Source organism: Carex rostrata, chromosome 15 (genome assembly GCF_964058835.1).
Source record: "Carex rostrata chromosome 15, lpCarRost1.2, whole genome shotgun sequence".
Classification (NCBI taxonomy): Eukaryota; Viridiplantae; Streptophyta; class Magnoliopsida; order Poales; family Cyperaceae; genus Carex; species Carex rostrata.
The window spans coordinates 5603228-5619619 of NC_135932.1; the positions used below are offsets into that span (position 1 = coordinate 5603228).

Sequence of the window (16392 nt, forward strand, 5' to 3'; positions counted from 1 at the left end):
TGGGGATAGTGGGCCGTATGCTAAAATGGGCTTAGATTAGGCTTGTCCTGCTTGGAATCGCAGGTCGAGTAGTGGTTGTGCTTGGGAGATCTGAGGACGATCTCTGATCTCGGAAGTCGCAGGGGGCTTCGGAGACTGAGGGAAGATCTCGAAAATGATTTAACTCTAACATGTCTCATTCCCGAGATGATTGTGTGTGTGTAAGCTGTAGCAGCTTCAAGTTCGCCCTTTTCCTGTAGAAGGAAAGTCCTTATATAGTATGACCTACGTACCGCCTTACCCCTACCAGAGTAAGCCAGAACATGGGTTAGTTATAAGGTCATGTGATCGTGGCCACGTATGATCGTGTAATCGTGGCTGTATGGGCAGCGGCGAGATTGATAGCCGACGTGGCTGCCAGTTATAAGCAGTTATTGACTCAAGGGCGACTTTGGACTTTATGTCCTGAGATGTAGGCTATCTTGACCATAGCTGAGCCGGTTTATTATGGGCCTCAATCATGGACTTTGCATTGTGTCCCGGGTTGGCCTCGCAGAACGAGATCCTAATCCCAGCCTTGTTCATGGTCCAGATTGAGGCTATGAGGGCCTTGGGAACACGGGCTTATCAAATAGTTTTCTCTAGAACATATATATTGGTTTTAAGTCCAAGTTCGTTTTCTTCAAGATCCATATAATTGGGGCAATTTGGATTTTATTTTTATCAGCACTCTTTGGATTTAATTATTTTTTCTATCAATATATACAAATTATGTGGATCAACATGAATGTTGTGATAGGATGATAAGCAGTTATCTCTTGATTAGTTTCCACATCACCAATATTCAACTCAGATCGATAACATGATTAAATTAATTACAATGAATTGTGCAGGCTTTGGGTAAGTAATGGCATATATAATAGAAAATTGTTTGGTCAAAGCAATTGATGATAAGCACATAAGATTTTTCTAGGTGATTTTTATTTTATTAGAGTAATTCTAATATACGACAAACTTTAATGTACATATGTTTGATATTCTTAAAAAATAAATTCAAAATTTTAAAATTTAATATGATGTTTTATTATTAATGAAATAGTGAGTGTATTAAATTTAATTTATTTTGATAGTAACTTGGCATTCCATCCAATAATTTTAAATTTATACTGTCCAACTTAAATAATTAATTACACATCTATTATTTTAAGAATCGGCATTTGGTCGATCTAGTGGGTAAATGGCAATATCTTTCATGTGGAAGATCGTGGGTTTGAAGTCCAGTTAGAGAGTTCTTTATAGTTATTAATTGAAATTTAAAAGTATAGACCTCAATCTTTCTGTCTAAAAAAATAAAAAATAAAAAATCTATCCAATTGAGTTCAAATGACAAATCTAAACCGTTGGAACTAATATACTTCACGGGTGATGCATTTGCAATCTTTTATTTATTACAATAGATTATTGAATAGCTAATTAATATAAGGTAAATTAGCGTTTTTAAAGAAAATAATAATATATATAATTTAGGGCCCTTAGATGTTATTTCAAGTAATAATAGATGACGAAAACAAACATGGCGGCCCACAAAAGCCGCATATTGTAATTAAGGGACCAAAAGCATTGTTATTTAAAAAGGCTGCCAGCTAGAGACTATCAATTTAGAAATTGGAGCAAGTCAACTTATATTTGCTATATTTGTTTTTACTAGCTAAGTGTCCGTCCGTTGCAACGGGATTGAAATATTATTTTGATTACTTTCTTTAGATGTGATTAATATTTATTTGATTTTGTCATAATGTATTAATTAATAATGAGAGAAACAAAAATCAATAAATTGTTAATAGATGAAAACACAAACAACCACATCAAACAGGCCACGGAAGATCCGGGAATGTATCCTCTGAGATATCTCAACTTTTGCGTAACTTTTGCGTATCCGGTGAGATATTCCAACTTTTGCGTGACGCGTGTCCGGTGCCTATTCGAGGTGATGTAGAGGGTCAGTATTATGTGTGTTTTGAGATTCGTGCGGAGCGTATTTAAATGGTTGGGATTTTCCATTATGTCACGCTAAGTTTGAGATATCTCAGAGGATACGAATTCGTGGAGAGAAGGAAAACGCGTCGAGTGCGTGGAAAGAAGGGAAAACGCATGGAGAATTAACTGCAATTACTATGCGGCGTTTCATGTAATGGATATGGTTTTAATTAAATTTAGATTTTTACACGCTTGACAACATTAAACAGATGTATAAAATCAGAACTATTTATTAAAGACTGAGATTAAGATCTATTTTGATGAGTGGCTGAGATTTATACAATCAACGGCTCAGATTTTCTCTAGACAAATAGAGGATTGGGTTCTAAAAAAATTAGCATGCTATTTAGTTGGGAGGATATGAAAGTCTTGTACTATATACGTACGTCCTATTTTGTTCCTTCTGGCATGATCTTGGATCTGTTAGTCAATTGATGTTTTGTCGTCATTTGGAAAGTAAAATAATATTGAAATATACAATTAACCAAATCCATGTGGGCTTCCAGGAAAGAGACATGACAAAGTCAACGAGAACTCAGTATCACCAAATGATCTGCAAATTAATTAATGGTGCCAATCTGGCGATATGACTAGTGTATTGTGACTGTAGCGAACTGTGTTTTAATGTATTGTGTTTAAATGTATTTGGAGCAAAATCGTGCCGTTAGATGAACATAATATGTTTAACGGTACGGTCCAATTTAGTACAACTTATTAATTGAACCTGTCGTGCCGGTACTTATACATATTGTGCTTTTTTTTTTTTTTTTTATATTTAGCTAATTTATTATTTTAAAATGTGTGCTAATCTCCAAAAAAAACTAGAAAAATTTCCAGAAAATCAGAAATAAATTCAATTACATTTATATTAACGTAAGTTTCATTTTTTTAAAGATATATTTTTTTTTTGATGGTTAGTTGGCAAATGCTAAACTAATAAATATATTTATAAAAGAGTTGATTACATATCTAGCACTATACACGGTATTTTGCCCTGTTTTCCTCCCCCTGACCCTCTTCTCTCATTAACTATTTGTCAAAATTTGCTTGTAACATTATACTATAGGTGCTTCCATGCCCTCTATCCCTGACCCCTCTGCTATCTAAGCTCATTTTACAAAATTTAAGAAAGTTGTGTCCAATCATTAACTTCTAGTGATGCGCTCGCAATGACCAAACCAGGTGGTCTTCTCTTGTCTGTAAAAATCCTCTTGTTTCTTTCCCGCCAAATACCCCATGCCCCTGCCGCCCATGCCGTATCCCACGAGCGCTTTGCCTGTCCATGTAGTGAGGATCTGATGCATAGCCAAATATCAGCCAACATCATGTCTCGATGAGGCCTATATTTATAGTATATTTGTTTTGGTATAATTTGAGAAAACATTTGTTAGTAAAGAAATTTAAAATTCTGAAAATGCATGCCTTAAAAAATATAAAATAATTAAATTCAAGTTTTAGTTTTAGTAAATATAATTTTTATTTCACTGTATTTTCTCTTGATGCACGAATTTTATTCACTTTTTCATTTTTTTTCCCATTTAGAAAAAATCTTATTAACTGTTCAAACATCTCTCAAAATTTGCTAACTCGAATTTTTCCCTCCTTTTTAATATCTATGTCTAGACGTGCTATGTCAGAACTTAAACCTGCCGTATCATATCTGTGTTTAGACATGCTATATTTAGCAGTGCAGATTTCAATTATAGAATTTGAATACAACACAGTTAAGAACACATACATATACATCTTGACAGTTGACACAGCACTTTTAACAAGGCATGCCATGTCTTTAGCCGTACATGGTACATATATATCGGCACGTATGCCCGACATGCCGTGGTTTTGCAATACACTAAATGTGACTAGTGTGCGACTCGACATACACACGTGTATTTATATATATATACTCAAACATATTAGTTGAAATTAACACTTTTGTTCCGAGTTTATGATGTTGATCAGTAAGAATATTTGGTAGATTTCCTTTTTAAATAAGTTTATCTCAGCCCTTAAAGTCCAAATTAAGGGCTTTTGTTACGCTGTCAGTTCGTTATTGTATTGTTTTTGTCGCAATCAGGCGCAAAAATGGGAACGCCCTGGAATCTTCGTATATAATAACTTATCATAAGTCAATGTTAAGCCACGGAAGAAACACTGGGATGATTTGGTATTATCACATACTCACGTGGCTGAATGTACATCAGTCGTACATGCCTCATATAATAATACTAATTTTCTGAAAATTGCACTCAGCACTCTACAAATTAATATTGCTAATAAAATATATATATAAGGACAATATTTTATCGTTATCATATAACTGCTATTGTTATTATAATAAACTGAATTGGTTTGGCTCTTCTTTATTTTTCCTAAATGGTGGTTTACTGGTTTATATAACTTCAGAACTAGATAATATATTGTTCTCTTCAACGCTGATTAATTTGAGACGCTTTCATAGTAATTTTGTGCTATTGTGATATTTTAGCCCTTCATTATTGTTCTTTTTAGTTTAGCACTAGTTTGAGAATCAAATATTTTTATGCCTAGCTAGTTGTTTGATAGTTAACCTAGCTTGCACACCAATTCATGTGACTGGCCTAAATCCGTACTCCTATAATCTGAATATTGAATAACTAATTATTTTACTGTTTTTTTTCCGATTAGAGTCCGTTCAAAAGTCTTTTGCATTAAAATTTCCAGCTGTTGGCTCTTTTGTCAACAATTGTCCATGTTCATCGTTAGTTCAAGAAGCATATATTATTTAACTAACATAATTAAGCAATAATACATGTAAGCTTACTTAATTTTCTATTATTATTGGATATTACATGTTAGGTTAATTTGGATGTTTGGGGACCAAATTTTACATTTTTTGGAATTTTTTTACTATTTCTTTAGATTTATTGAAAATCGCTGTTTTCAGCAAATCTGGACCATAAAAAAACAGCGATTTTCAATAAATCTAAAGAAATAGTAAAAAAATTCCAAAAAATATAAAATTTGGTCCCCAAACACATATTAATATGGAGAACAAGATGGACGGTTCGGATCGACCGTTAGAATTTTGAAAAGTCAAAATCCAAGGCGTTGCATGGAGGGGCTCTATGCTATGCATAGCATGCTAGCATATTCCTATATATATATATATATATTGGGTCTTGAAAGCACATCATTAAATTGTAGGAGAAAATGGGGGGAATGGGAGGGTAGGACAAATAACTGTTTAATTTTATACGCTTATAACTAGGTCTGCTAAACGAGCCGGGTCAGCTCATGGGCTTTGAGCTAGGCTCTTGAATGTGCTGAATTGAGCTGGGTTCAATTCGAGTTGAGTCCAAACTCAGCTCGAACTCGAAATATAACATCCTTTTCCTAATCGATCCGATCTGAGCCGGGCCGTCCATTGAGTCGAACCATCGCTTCGTTTCTTTTCCTTCGCTTTCCTTCGCTTCGTCGCTCTCTCGCTCGGTTGCTCTCCAGTTTCCATCTCCTCTCTCACTCCGTAGCTCTCCAATTTCCATCTTCTTGGAAGCACATGGGCAAGGACAAGCCGGAGGTCGTACAACCGTACATTCGTGTACTCACGAGTCACAACTCATCATAACTTCTTTCTTTGACTTCTTCGATACAAAGGAACAGATATATATAAGATTCAGATTTTTTTTATTTAGAAATAAAAATATGCAAATTTTACAAATTACTCTACTTTCCTAAATTTTCAAACAAAATATCCCTTCTCTAAAATAATTAACAAAATATCCTTATGGATCCCCATTTCTCTCTTCTTCTCCCTCTCTCTCCTCCTCCCTCCTATTTACTCTCATAAAATTTTAGCACTTTCTCTCTTATTGAACTTTAATGAGCGCATAATAGACAACAAATATTTTATAAACATGCAACAAATTTTCAATTAAATAATTAATATATATTATCAAATATATGTTTTTTTTAATTAGGCAACAACCAATGCCAATCAAGATAAAAATATATAAATTGCAAATCATAAATTACTATACCAACAAAATAAAAGAATACAAAACATAAAACATGATTATAAATTGTAAATTATAAATTTAACGATTTATGTAACCTTCTATGTCCAATATTGTATGAGTTGTCAAAATTCCTGCAATAAAAAAAATACAAAAGTAATAAAATAAAGTGAACAACCTTACATTAAAAAAAAGTAATCAAGTAGCAGTTTAGGTGGTGACATATCGGGGTAAAAAATAGAAGCCGATATTCTCGCTTCAAATGTTTCTTCCACCGATTCACGATGAGGAGATGTCATTTTTTAAACCTATTCCAAAAAATAAAAACAGAACTAAAAACAGAAATTAAAAAATAGAAATTAAAAAAACAGAAATTAAAAAAACAGAAATTAAAACAGAAATTAAAACAGAAATTAATAAACAGAATTTAAAAAACAGAAATAAAACAGAATTTTAAAAATAGAAATTAAAAAACAGAATTTAAAAAACAGAAATAAAAACAGAATTTTAAAAACAGAAATTAAAAAACAGAATTTAAAAAACAGAAATTGAAAAATATAATTTAAAAAACAGAAATTATAAACAGAAAAATAAATCTAATCTATTTAAAAACAAATCTAACATTTTCAAAAATAAATCTAACCTATTCAAAATAAATCTTACATTCTCAAAAATAAATCTAATCTATTTAAAAATAAATCTAACATTTTCAAAAATAAATCTAACCTATTCAAAATAAATCTAACATGTTTAAAAATAAATCTAACATATTTTTTTAACCTATTAAAAATAAATCCGAATTTGAAAAATAAATTCTAACCTATTCAAAACAAATCTAATTACTTCACATATTCACAAAAATAATTCTAACACATTTTTTAACCTAATAAAAATAAATCCGAATTTGAAAAATAAAATCTAACATATTCAAAACAAATCTAATTACTTCACATATTCACAAAAATAATTCTAACACATTTTTTTAACCTAATAAAAATAAATCCGAATTTGAAAAATAAAATCTAACATATTCAAAACAAATCTAATTACTTCACATATTCAAAAAAATAATTCTAACACATTTTTTTAACCTATTAAAAATAAATCCGAATTTCAAAAATAAAATCTAACATATTCAAAACAAATCTAATTACTTCACATATTCAAAAAAATAAATCTAACATATTTTTTTAACCTATTAAAAATAAATTCGAATTTCAAAAATAAAATCTAACATATTCAAAACAAATATTACTTCACATCTAACAAATCTAACATAAACTAAATAAATCTAACATATTCAATAAATCTAACAAATCTAACATAAAATAAATCTAACAAATCTAATTACTTTACAAATCTAACATAAAACAAAGCTAACAAATCTAATTACTTAACAAATTTAACAAATCTAACAAATCTAATTACTTAACATTCAATAAATCTAACTTAAACTAAATTTACTCTACAAAAATAAATTAATTTAACATGAAATAAATGTAACCAATTTCGCGGATAAATCTTGCGGGAGATGTCGAACTTCGTAATTTCGATACCTTCGTAATTCCGTTTGCGGATTTGTAGAATGAATTAAATTTACAACTATATTTTTTTTAAACAATAAATTTAAAAATTGAGAATAATAAAATTTGAGAATTGAGATTGAGAGAATGAGAGATTGAGAGATTGAGAGATTGAGAGAATGAGAAAATTAGAGTGAATTTTTTGAGAGGAAGAGGGATGTATTTAAAGAAAATATTGGAGGGGGAATAAAATTTGAAATTAAAAAAAAAAGGGATGGGACGGATTGGGCCTGGCCAGTCCGGGTTTGACTTGACCGGTCCGGGCCCTGGTGAGTTGAACTGGGTGGGGGGTGGGAAGGGAAATTTGAAAAAAAATCAAATTAAAAAAAAGAGGGTAAACGGATAGGGTATGGGTACCTCGGGTAAACCGGGATGGGTAAACGGGTAGGGTACGGGTGGCGGGTACAATGGGCTGGTACGAGTATTGGCGGGTACGGGTATGGGCGGGTTTTTTTTTCAAAAAAGGTGGGTCTGGCCCGTCTCATACCCGTACCCATGTACCTGTTTACCTGTTTATATCTGGCCTTGGGTATGAGTACCCCGGGCAGCGGATACGGGCAGACCAAGTTTGAGTAACCCATTACAAATTTTAGCAAACCACTGGTCTAGTAGTTTATGTTTAGCCATTTCTCTCACCCATTGACTTTCTATTATGCAGCAAATAAAAAGTACTGTTTGTACTTTGTAGTGTAAGATAATATAAATCATGAGATCCGACAGATCCACCGAGATATTCATCGTAGATTCCAAATCGATATGTGCATATGCAGTTGATTTCACAAAACCTGTCACACAGGTATGATAATTATTTTCATTTTGATGTGAGAATGTGTGGTTTTTGTGTTTGAGTTGAAATACAGTCACACCGAGAGCTCTCCATGTTTACGATATTGGCACGATTTGATCTATTTTTCAAAAATTCTTCTAAGGTTTTTTTACAAGTAGAACATAGTTTTTATTTCTAAACAAAAAAAATTCAATCAATATATCATCAAATTCTCAAAAATTGAAATCAGCCAAATTTTAATAAAACTTTTTTTTTAACTTGATTTTAGAAAGTACGTAGAAGATGATTTTTTTTTTTAAAAAAAAAATTACAGAGAATGATAATTCTGAAAATTAAAAAAAATTGAACCAAGAAACTATTTGAATATTTTAATTCTGTGTGTTTTCTTTAAATTTTAACCTCTCAATAATAAATTATTTTTTCTTAATAATTTTAGTTTACGATATTAGGTCATTTTATATTTTGAAAAAAAAAATTTCTTGACGGACCACCATAAATAAATTTGAAATGTTGTCGATATTAAGAGTTAGCTTGCTATTCTACTACTTAATTGATTTATTAGATTAGCAGTTGCTTCGAACTTTCAATTAGCAGTTAATCTCGCCATTTCATCAATTAATAAGAGATGGCAAAACCTAGACCGTCCAATTGGCCTCTTGCAATGATGCACGCCTAAAAATTAGCGCACGCAGTTAAAAAGAGTACTAGTATGGCTTTGCTCCTTGATCACTCAAGGCATTCATACTCCACTTCCAAACTAATATTATTATATTCAGAATAAGTATTTACATTATTGCCAAATAATATTGATATATAGGAAGTTAGTCAAGTTACAATTACATCTAATAATTAAATTATGTGCATGCCATTTACAAAAGTTTCAATTATGTTATCAAAAGTATAGTCAGAGGTCATCAAAGAGATCTTCATTGAGACCTCAGCCCCTGCAAGTATTTTCTTGCCCAAAAGGCAAAATTCAACAAACAAACAAATTCAAGAACAGCTAGCATGCCATAAAAAAGATCAAGCCTCGTGGTATCAAATGTCATTCCATCCAACCACCCTCTTCCATCATTTCCGATTCTGGTAACTCTACTTACGACTGCAACAATCGCTCCATCCAACCATATTGATAGACCTACAATGCAGAACACCATAGAAGAGCCTAGAGATCTAATTCTCTCTGGCAGCTGATTGCTGAAGAACTCCATTAACCCGATAAATGATGTAACTTCCATGAGACCAACAAAAATAAATTGCGGTAGCATCCAAAGAAAAGATAAATCTTTAGGATCTGCTGCCATCCTTCTCTTTCTTTCAACCAATGCAGCAACAATCGTGGCAATCATTGCAAATACAAAGCCTACTCCAGCACGTACCAAGTGAGTAGTAACGGTGCTGTACTTGTTACTGGTACATCTTCCTACTAATGGTGTGATTAGACGGTTATATAGTACAAGGACAATCCATTGAATTAATACTGGCACAGCATAGAGGGCTGCCGGCGCTATCCTGACACCGCCAAGATAAGTATTCATAGTAGAAGCTACCGGAGCAGTAAGGGTGAAGAATAGAGCGAAAGGAAAGTAACAAAATACAGCGCTGAAGAGTATCGGTAACATCTTTAGGAAAGATTTAGTCTCCTCCACTTGAGAAATGGTGCAGTAGGACCATGAATTTGTATCACCAGTGTATATCAATGCTTTATCAAGAAATCTAAATGATAAAGATATGTATCTTGTTAAATGTCAACCATTTCGATTTGTGGACTTATCATGAATACATATATATCAGTTGCAAACTTGCAATTTGACATTTCTCTTTTGTGGTTCTACAAATGACAACTCATATATATGTATATATATATAAAATATTATATATATGTTTGTTACCTTAGATCTTTTGTCCCAGAAAGCATTTCTGCATCACTGGCATCTGCTACAGGAATCTCAGGATCTTCGATGTTCTTCTCAGGCATTACAATCTTTCTCTTCTTGAATGCCACCACAATGACCTAAACAAATTAAGATACTACTTTAGTTCATTTCCCAACTACAACTAATTTATCTATGATATATATGCAGCTATTCAAATGGATTTCCTTTGGAGGACTTACTATTATTTTTGGCTTATATAATTGTATTACTAGCTAGTCTATTAATAGTCAAATCATAGGATCATAAACATACACAAAACAAATTAATCAAACAATCACTTAAGGTTCTAATTTTTCTTAGAAAACAAATAAACATACAGAAATTGTACATACTGCTATAAATATACCTGTAAAATTCGAGTCAGCGGACTTCCACCGGGTAATCTATAGCGATAAAAAGGTGTTCCAGTGGCTCCAATAATCAACCCAGACAGAATAAACAATGCACATACACCTAGACCCAGATTCCACCCCTTAAAACTCTGAACCCACACCACAAGTACCAGTCCAACAGTCGCTCCAAAACAAGTTCCGAATGCAGCAAAGTCAAAGAACCTAATTTTTTGCTTCATCTGAGGCGGGTCATTGGTGTCAAACTGGTCACTGCCAAATGCAGGTGTAGAAGAGCGCATGAAGCCTTCACCAAATGCCACCATGAAGAGGCCAAGGTAAAGCAGCAAGGTTTTCCAACCTTGGAGCGACTCACAGTCTGCGTTAGGGTTTTGTTTTGTGTTGCAGTCAGGGGGGTGGAGCGAGGAGTGGTGCGCTTGGAATGCAAGTAATCCATATCCCTGTGCGTACATGTGATGGATATTATTAATTAGAAAAGTAACACTTGACAATCATAAAGTTTAATTTAGTATAAAATCAAGCGGTCAAAATTAGAAGATTTATAAATTAATTTTAATGCATTAATTTTTTGAATGTCTTTTGACCACTTGCTCTATACAAAACTATTTTAAAATTTGTGTATGTAGACGTATCACTCGTAAAGTAGAATTATTTTAACGGTTTGGATTCGTTCTTTGAAGTTAATTAGATATATTTTAGAATTAAGTTCACAAAGATGCTTAGTGAACATAGGAGCACCCTAGTTCTACTCAAAATATGTGTACAACATTTAAATCAGCTAACAGAAATTTTAGCTAGAAATCTCAAGTCTAGTTAATGGAGTAGTTGATGTAAATCGTAGATAAATGTCTCAATTTCAAATGTTTTTTTTTTCCTAGCTAATATTTAGTTTCGTGCACGTGGTACTAGAACAATTTGGATGATATGTCATAAAGATACGTAGAAAGTTTACCAGGATCTCAAATGGACCAAAGAAAAATATCGCTTTGAATCTGCCAATGTAAGAATCTGCGACAAATGCTCCCAAAATGGATAATATCCACGTGGCACCACCAAAATTCGTGCTGAGAATCACGCTGCGTGCGATGGTCATGTTGTGAGTTGAACGAAAAAATCCGACCAGATTGGTGTTTGCTGCATTTATGCTGCTCCTAACTATCACCAACACTGCATCAATGCATATGTAAAATTAATTAATATATTGAAAATGCTTACGTTGTCACTTATCATAATCATATGAAAGTTTACTATAAATGAGAAATATTTACTTTAGTATACATACAAGCAATGGTAATGGTTTGCTTAGTTAGTGATGAGCTTTAAACTTCAAGAAATATTTCGAATATTATTTTTCAACAAAACTTCGTCGTTTTGATTTCAAATTTTATATTAATTTTCTTTTATTCGGAAAAATTGTGGCATCAATTTTTATGTAGCCAAAATACAATCAAAGACAATGCACAACCGATGCACATATATTTTCACTTCCACAAGTTGAAATACAATATCAGTAGGGGTGCTTACAGTAGAGAAATAGAGTTGCTCTGACCCCTCCATGCCTCTTTGGATTTACTTGGTTTCCTCTCCAATCGACCATTGTCTCCATTCTCTCTCTCGGTCTCTCTCACTCTCTTTATTTCAAGATCTCGCGGAAAAATGTATAACAGCTTAATAGCAGTTGCTATGCTTTTTCTCTCTCTATTTTCCTGCGTTTGATTTGAGTAACTTTGCGCCTAATGGGCTTGCTTATATAGAGAGGAGGTGGTGCATAAAAGTCCAAGTTAATTTTTTTTTATAGCTCCCGTATTTGTCGCTTTTGAATCTTCTCACGAAGATGGTGCACTCAGATTGCGTTAACTACGCAATTTTTTATGGATATGCAGAGTAGATCAACATGTGGATGTCGTGATAGGATGATAAGCAGCCCTGTCTAGATTAACTCCATATCACCAATGTTCAACTCAAATTAAATACAGGACTAAATTAATCATGAAAACAGTATTTAATGAACGAAAGAAAAACTAACAGACATTTTTTTGAAGGTTTTGGATAAGAACTGGAATAATAAATAATTGTTTATTTGGTCAAAGCAGTTGATGATTCGATCATCGTAAATTTTTCTAAGTGATGTTTTATATGAATATGCAATTGCGCATGATTTGAATGGCTATTTGAATTTTCCTTTTCTTGACTAATGAAATAGGATTTTGGTTCTTTTGTGACCCAATTTTTTACCTCATGTTTTTAAATATTTGGATTATTTTGGATTATATAAGTCTTCTATCAATTTAGTTTTTCTTTTTCTCAAGATTTAGTTGCATATTAATATATCTGAGTATATTTACCCAATGGGTATCAACAGAACTCCTTATCCAGCAACTTGACCCATACCTCGTTTATTACGGAAATATATATGAGAACTTTCATATCGTTAGCTTATCAGATAAGAAAATGAAAATAAAATATTTCATTAGTTAATCAGGTTAAAATAATTGATAATACAAAATCATTTATGATATTTTTTTTTAATAATGACAACAAAATTGTTTTAAGCAATTGAGTTTCTATTCTATTATTTATTTATTAAGTTGATGATATTTATTGAAAAAAGATTTGTCGTTATAATACTAATTACCAATTAAAAAGATATTTATTCAACATTCATTTACTTTTTAAAGTTTTCTGATTCTTCTACAAATCTCTCATAAAAAATATGGATATTGAATGCCTCTTAAGTATCATATATTCGATGTTCTAGTACTAATTAAATATTGTAGCTAACTTTTTTTTTTTTTTTTACGATGATATAATTGAATGATCTACACTGAAATTTATAGTCAAAATGTTAATTTGTATACATTAGGGTCAACAATGAAAGATGGTGATGTTTTAAGTAATATTTCTGTAATTGTTTGATATACACAACCTAAAGAGGCATGACGAGGACAAACATGGCGGCCCACAAAACCAACCTATATTGTGCTTTTAATTAACGAACAGAAAAAAAACATTATTCAAAGGCTGGAAATCTGTCAATCCGAAATATTGGCTGCGAAATAATAGAGATCGATCACAGAAAGTCAACATATTCGATCTGTATTTATATAAAAAGGATGTATAGTACTATATTCTATATAAGTACGGCCTCTTTTTGTCTTCTGGCATCTTGGATCTGTTGGTCAATTTAATGTTTGCTTCTGTTAGAAAGTATATAATAACGATAAGATACATATACTTATAATAAAATGCATGTGGGGTGCGAGGAAAGTGAGTCGTGAGAAAAAAAGTCAAAACTTAAAACTCTTAAAAAATTGGAGACCTAGAGCTTCCATTAAACACAAATTTTAAAAACTATAATTTGAGGGAAGGAGAGACCCATCAACAAACTGAAGAAATACAGGAGGATCCGGAAAAGGCTTACGTTAGAGCTTCCATCAAATTCAATTCCATATGATATTTAATCGATTCGAGCTCAATCCATCTTGATATATAAATAAAAACTCCAAAAAATATTTTCCAAACTAAATCTGATCTTGAAGTCAAGCTAATGACACGTCCATTTATCATCTTTATATATAGTGGCAAATTAAATCTGACTAGATTGAGAAGACTGTCAAACTGAAATAATTTGAAACCCAGCCTAGCTAGCTATGTGAAGATCATTAATGATTCAAATTCAAGATAATCTGCATCTGACCTAATTAATCTGATTAAAACCTAATTCAATTACCTGATTAATTAATTGCCACCTCTACTTTTTATTTTTTTTAAAGTACAGGACAAACAAGTCACTTGAATGTAGTTAAGCGGTTGATTTATATATAAATTAATAGATGAGACATACAGCCGAAATATGTGGATCTCAGTTGTCAAGGGCTTTTGTTGTCACTTGTTTATACTTTTGTTGTGACGATCAGGACTAGAAAAATACGCCTACTAGAACCTTCTATGATAAGTACGTAGTAAGTCAACGTAAAGCCACGCAAGCAACACTTGGAAGATCTGGTAAAGGCACATGGCTGAATATATATACATGCCGGATATAATAAACACAAAATTGGTACATCAGTAGAAATTGCACTATATATGTTTTAATTTTATTTGCTAATAATAAAAATAAAATTGGTAAACAAAGTACAAATCCATTTCTCTCCAAATCATTTCAGAAAGAAAACATGAAAATATTCTGCTATACCGTGACTATAAGGTTCCACATAATAGTTCGGTCCGAATCGTTTTTCATTGTTGTTATCTTTATGGTTTAATTCAAGTTTCAACCCCGTTTTAAAACTCTTTTGCAGTAAATTTTGTTATTATAAACCCTTCATTTATATCGTCCATTAGATTTGTCCCTAGCACCTTTTTTCAAGCAATCTTTTTTATTTGGATTTTGACCACCCTTCAGCATTTCTACTTATAGAATGCTTATATATTCATTTTTTTGTTGTTTTATTTTTAGCAGATATTTCTCTCCTCTTAATTGTTTAACACAATCTTGAATTTTCCCTTATAAATGTATATATTAATGTGAAAACTATACAGTTATTGTGTAGATTGATGAATCAAAATATATATATGTGCATTATTATAAACACCTGATCGAGCTTGCAAGTATAAACACATTTTATTTTAGCATAAACTTCAGTTATATATGTTAAAATATTCATCTATTTAATATGTATAAGCACATAACTATTTACTATATACACATGTTATGTTTGTCAAACATAAACATCTACTTTTTAGGTTTCACTTGGCGATGGATGGGTGGAGAGGGAGAACAAGTAGACCATACGAGCACGTCCTCTGTAACCCCACCGCGCTTACGGCTCTATCCCCCACTCAAGCCAACTTGCACTTGCCCGCCCTTCCTTCTCACACCTCGCGACAAACTGACAATACTCCTCATAAAATTCTCTCCTTTCCGAGAGGGGAGACTGAGTACTTGACAATAGAAAAGAGAAATGACTCTAAGGAACAACGCTTCTCTTTGAACTCTTTTTTCATTAGTTGTCAAAGTCCAGTGCCTTCTGTCCGATGGCACCTTGCTTCGACCTGAGCTATGCAACAACGAGATCGCCTTTGCTTAGCATAAACGTTCGTTTATGTAGTATAAAAGTATGTATTTTCAATATAAAGACATGCAGGGGCGGACCCAGGATTTTCGTCAGAGGGGTACAAAAAAATATCGAATCGGGTTTAAATAGCTTATCGGATTTAAACACATTAACTAATTGAGTACTCGATAAAAAAAATAATGTTTTGAGTTATAATTAATATTACAAATCATAATTCAAGAAATTTATTTTGATTTGAACACTAAATTTAACCTGAATTACAAATCAAACATCCAGAGGGGAGCAAAAAAAAATTCAGAAAGGAACAAAATCGATCAGTACCAATAGATTATCACTAAAACTCAAAATTCAAGGGGACAGCTACCCCCCCTCCCCTGTGCTACAGTAGGTCCACCCCTGAAGACATGTTTGTTATAATAAATTGTCCTCTTATAACGAATTTATTATATATAAATTCAAAATCTAACGAGTATTCTTACAATCCAACTACTACAGATTTATATTCTCAAGGAGAAAGGGGTTATAGCGGTTTTGTTGTATATTACAAGTCAGCTACGTACGTACACTGCATTATGGTATGTTGAATTAGTTGTACAATGGATTATGTATCCTTTGCAGATTTTGTCACCTCTCTTATTCTGTAAAA

The 16392-nt window shown here is 32.3% G+C and overlaps 1 protein-coding gene across 1 annotated transcript; it reads right to left on the minus strand.

Annotated features, from left to right (window-relative positions):
- Positions 1–9214: 9214 nt before the first annotated feature.
- LOC144565968 (protein NRT1/ PTR FAMILY 4.3-like) lies at positions 9215–12359 on the minus strand. Its single transcript, XM_078315822.1, has 5 exons — positions 12193–12359; positions 11621–11835; positions 10665–11108; positions 10274–10395; positions 9215–10097 (listed from the first exon to the last, which is right to left on the minus strand). The coding sequence occupies exons 1-5, from the start codon at positions 12272–12274 to the stop codon at positions 9308–9310; spliced, it is 1653 nt and encodes a 550-aa protein (XP_078171948.1). The 5' UTR covers positions 12275–12359; the 3' UTR covers positions 9215–9307.
- Between the last annotated feature and the right edge of the window lie 4033 nt (positions 12360–16392).

Coding starts and splice junctions, on each gene's coding strand:
- LOC144565968 (XM_078315822.1), bottom strand. CDS start 12,274: ATGGAGACAATGGTCGATTGGAGAGGAAACCAAGTAAATCCAAAGAGG. Junction 10,396..10,664: donor CGCTGACTCGAATTTTACAG/GTATATTTATAG, acceptor TAATTTGTTTAG/GTCATTGTGGTGGCATTCAA. Junction 10,098..10,273: donor TCTGGGACAAAAGATCTAAG/GTAACAAACATA, acceptor TTTATCATTTAG/ATTTCTTGATAAAGCATTGA.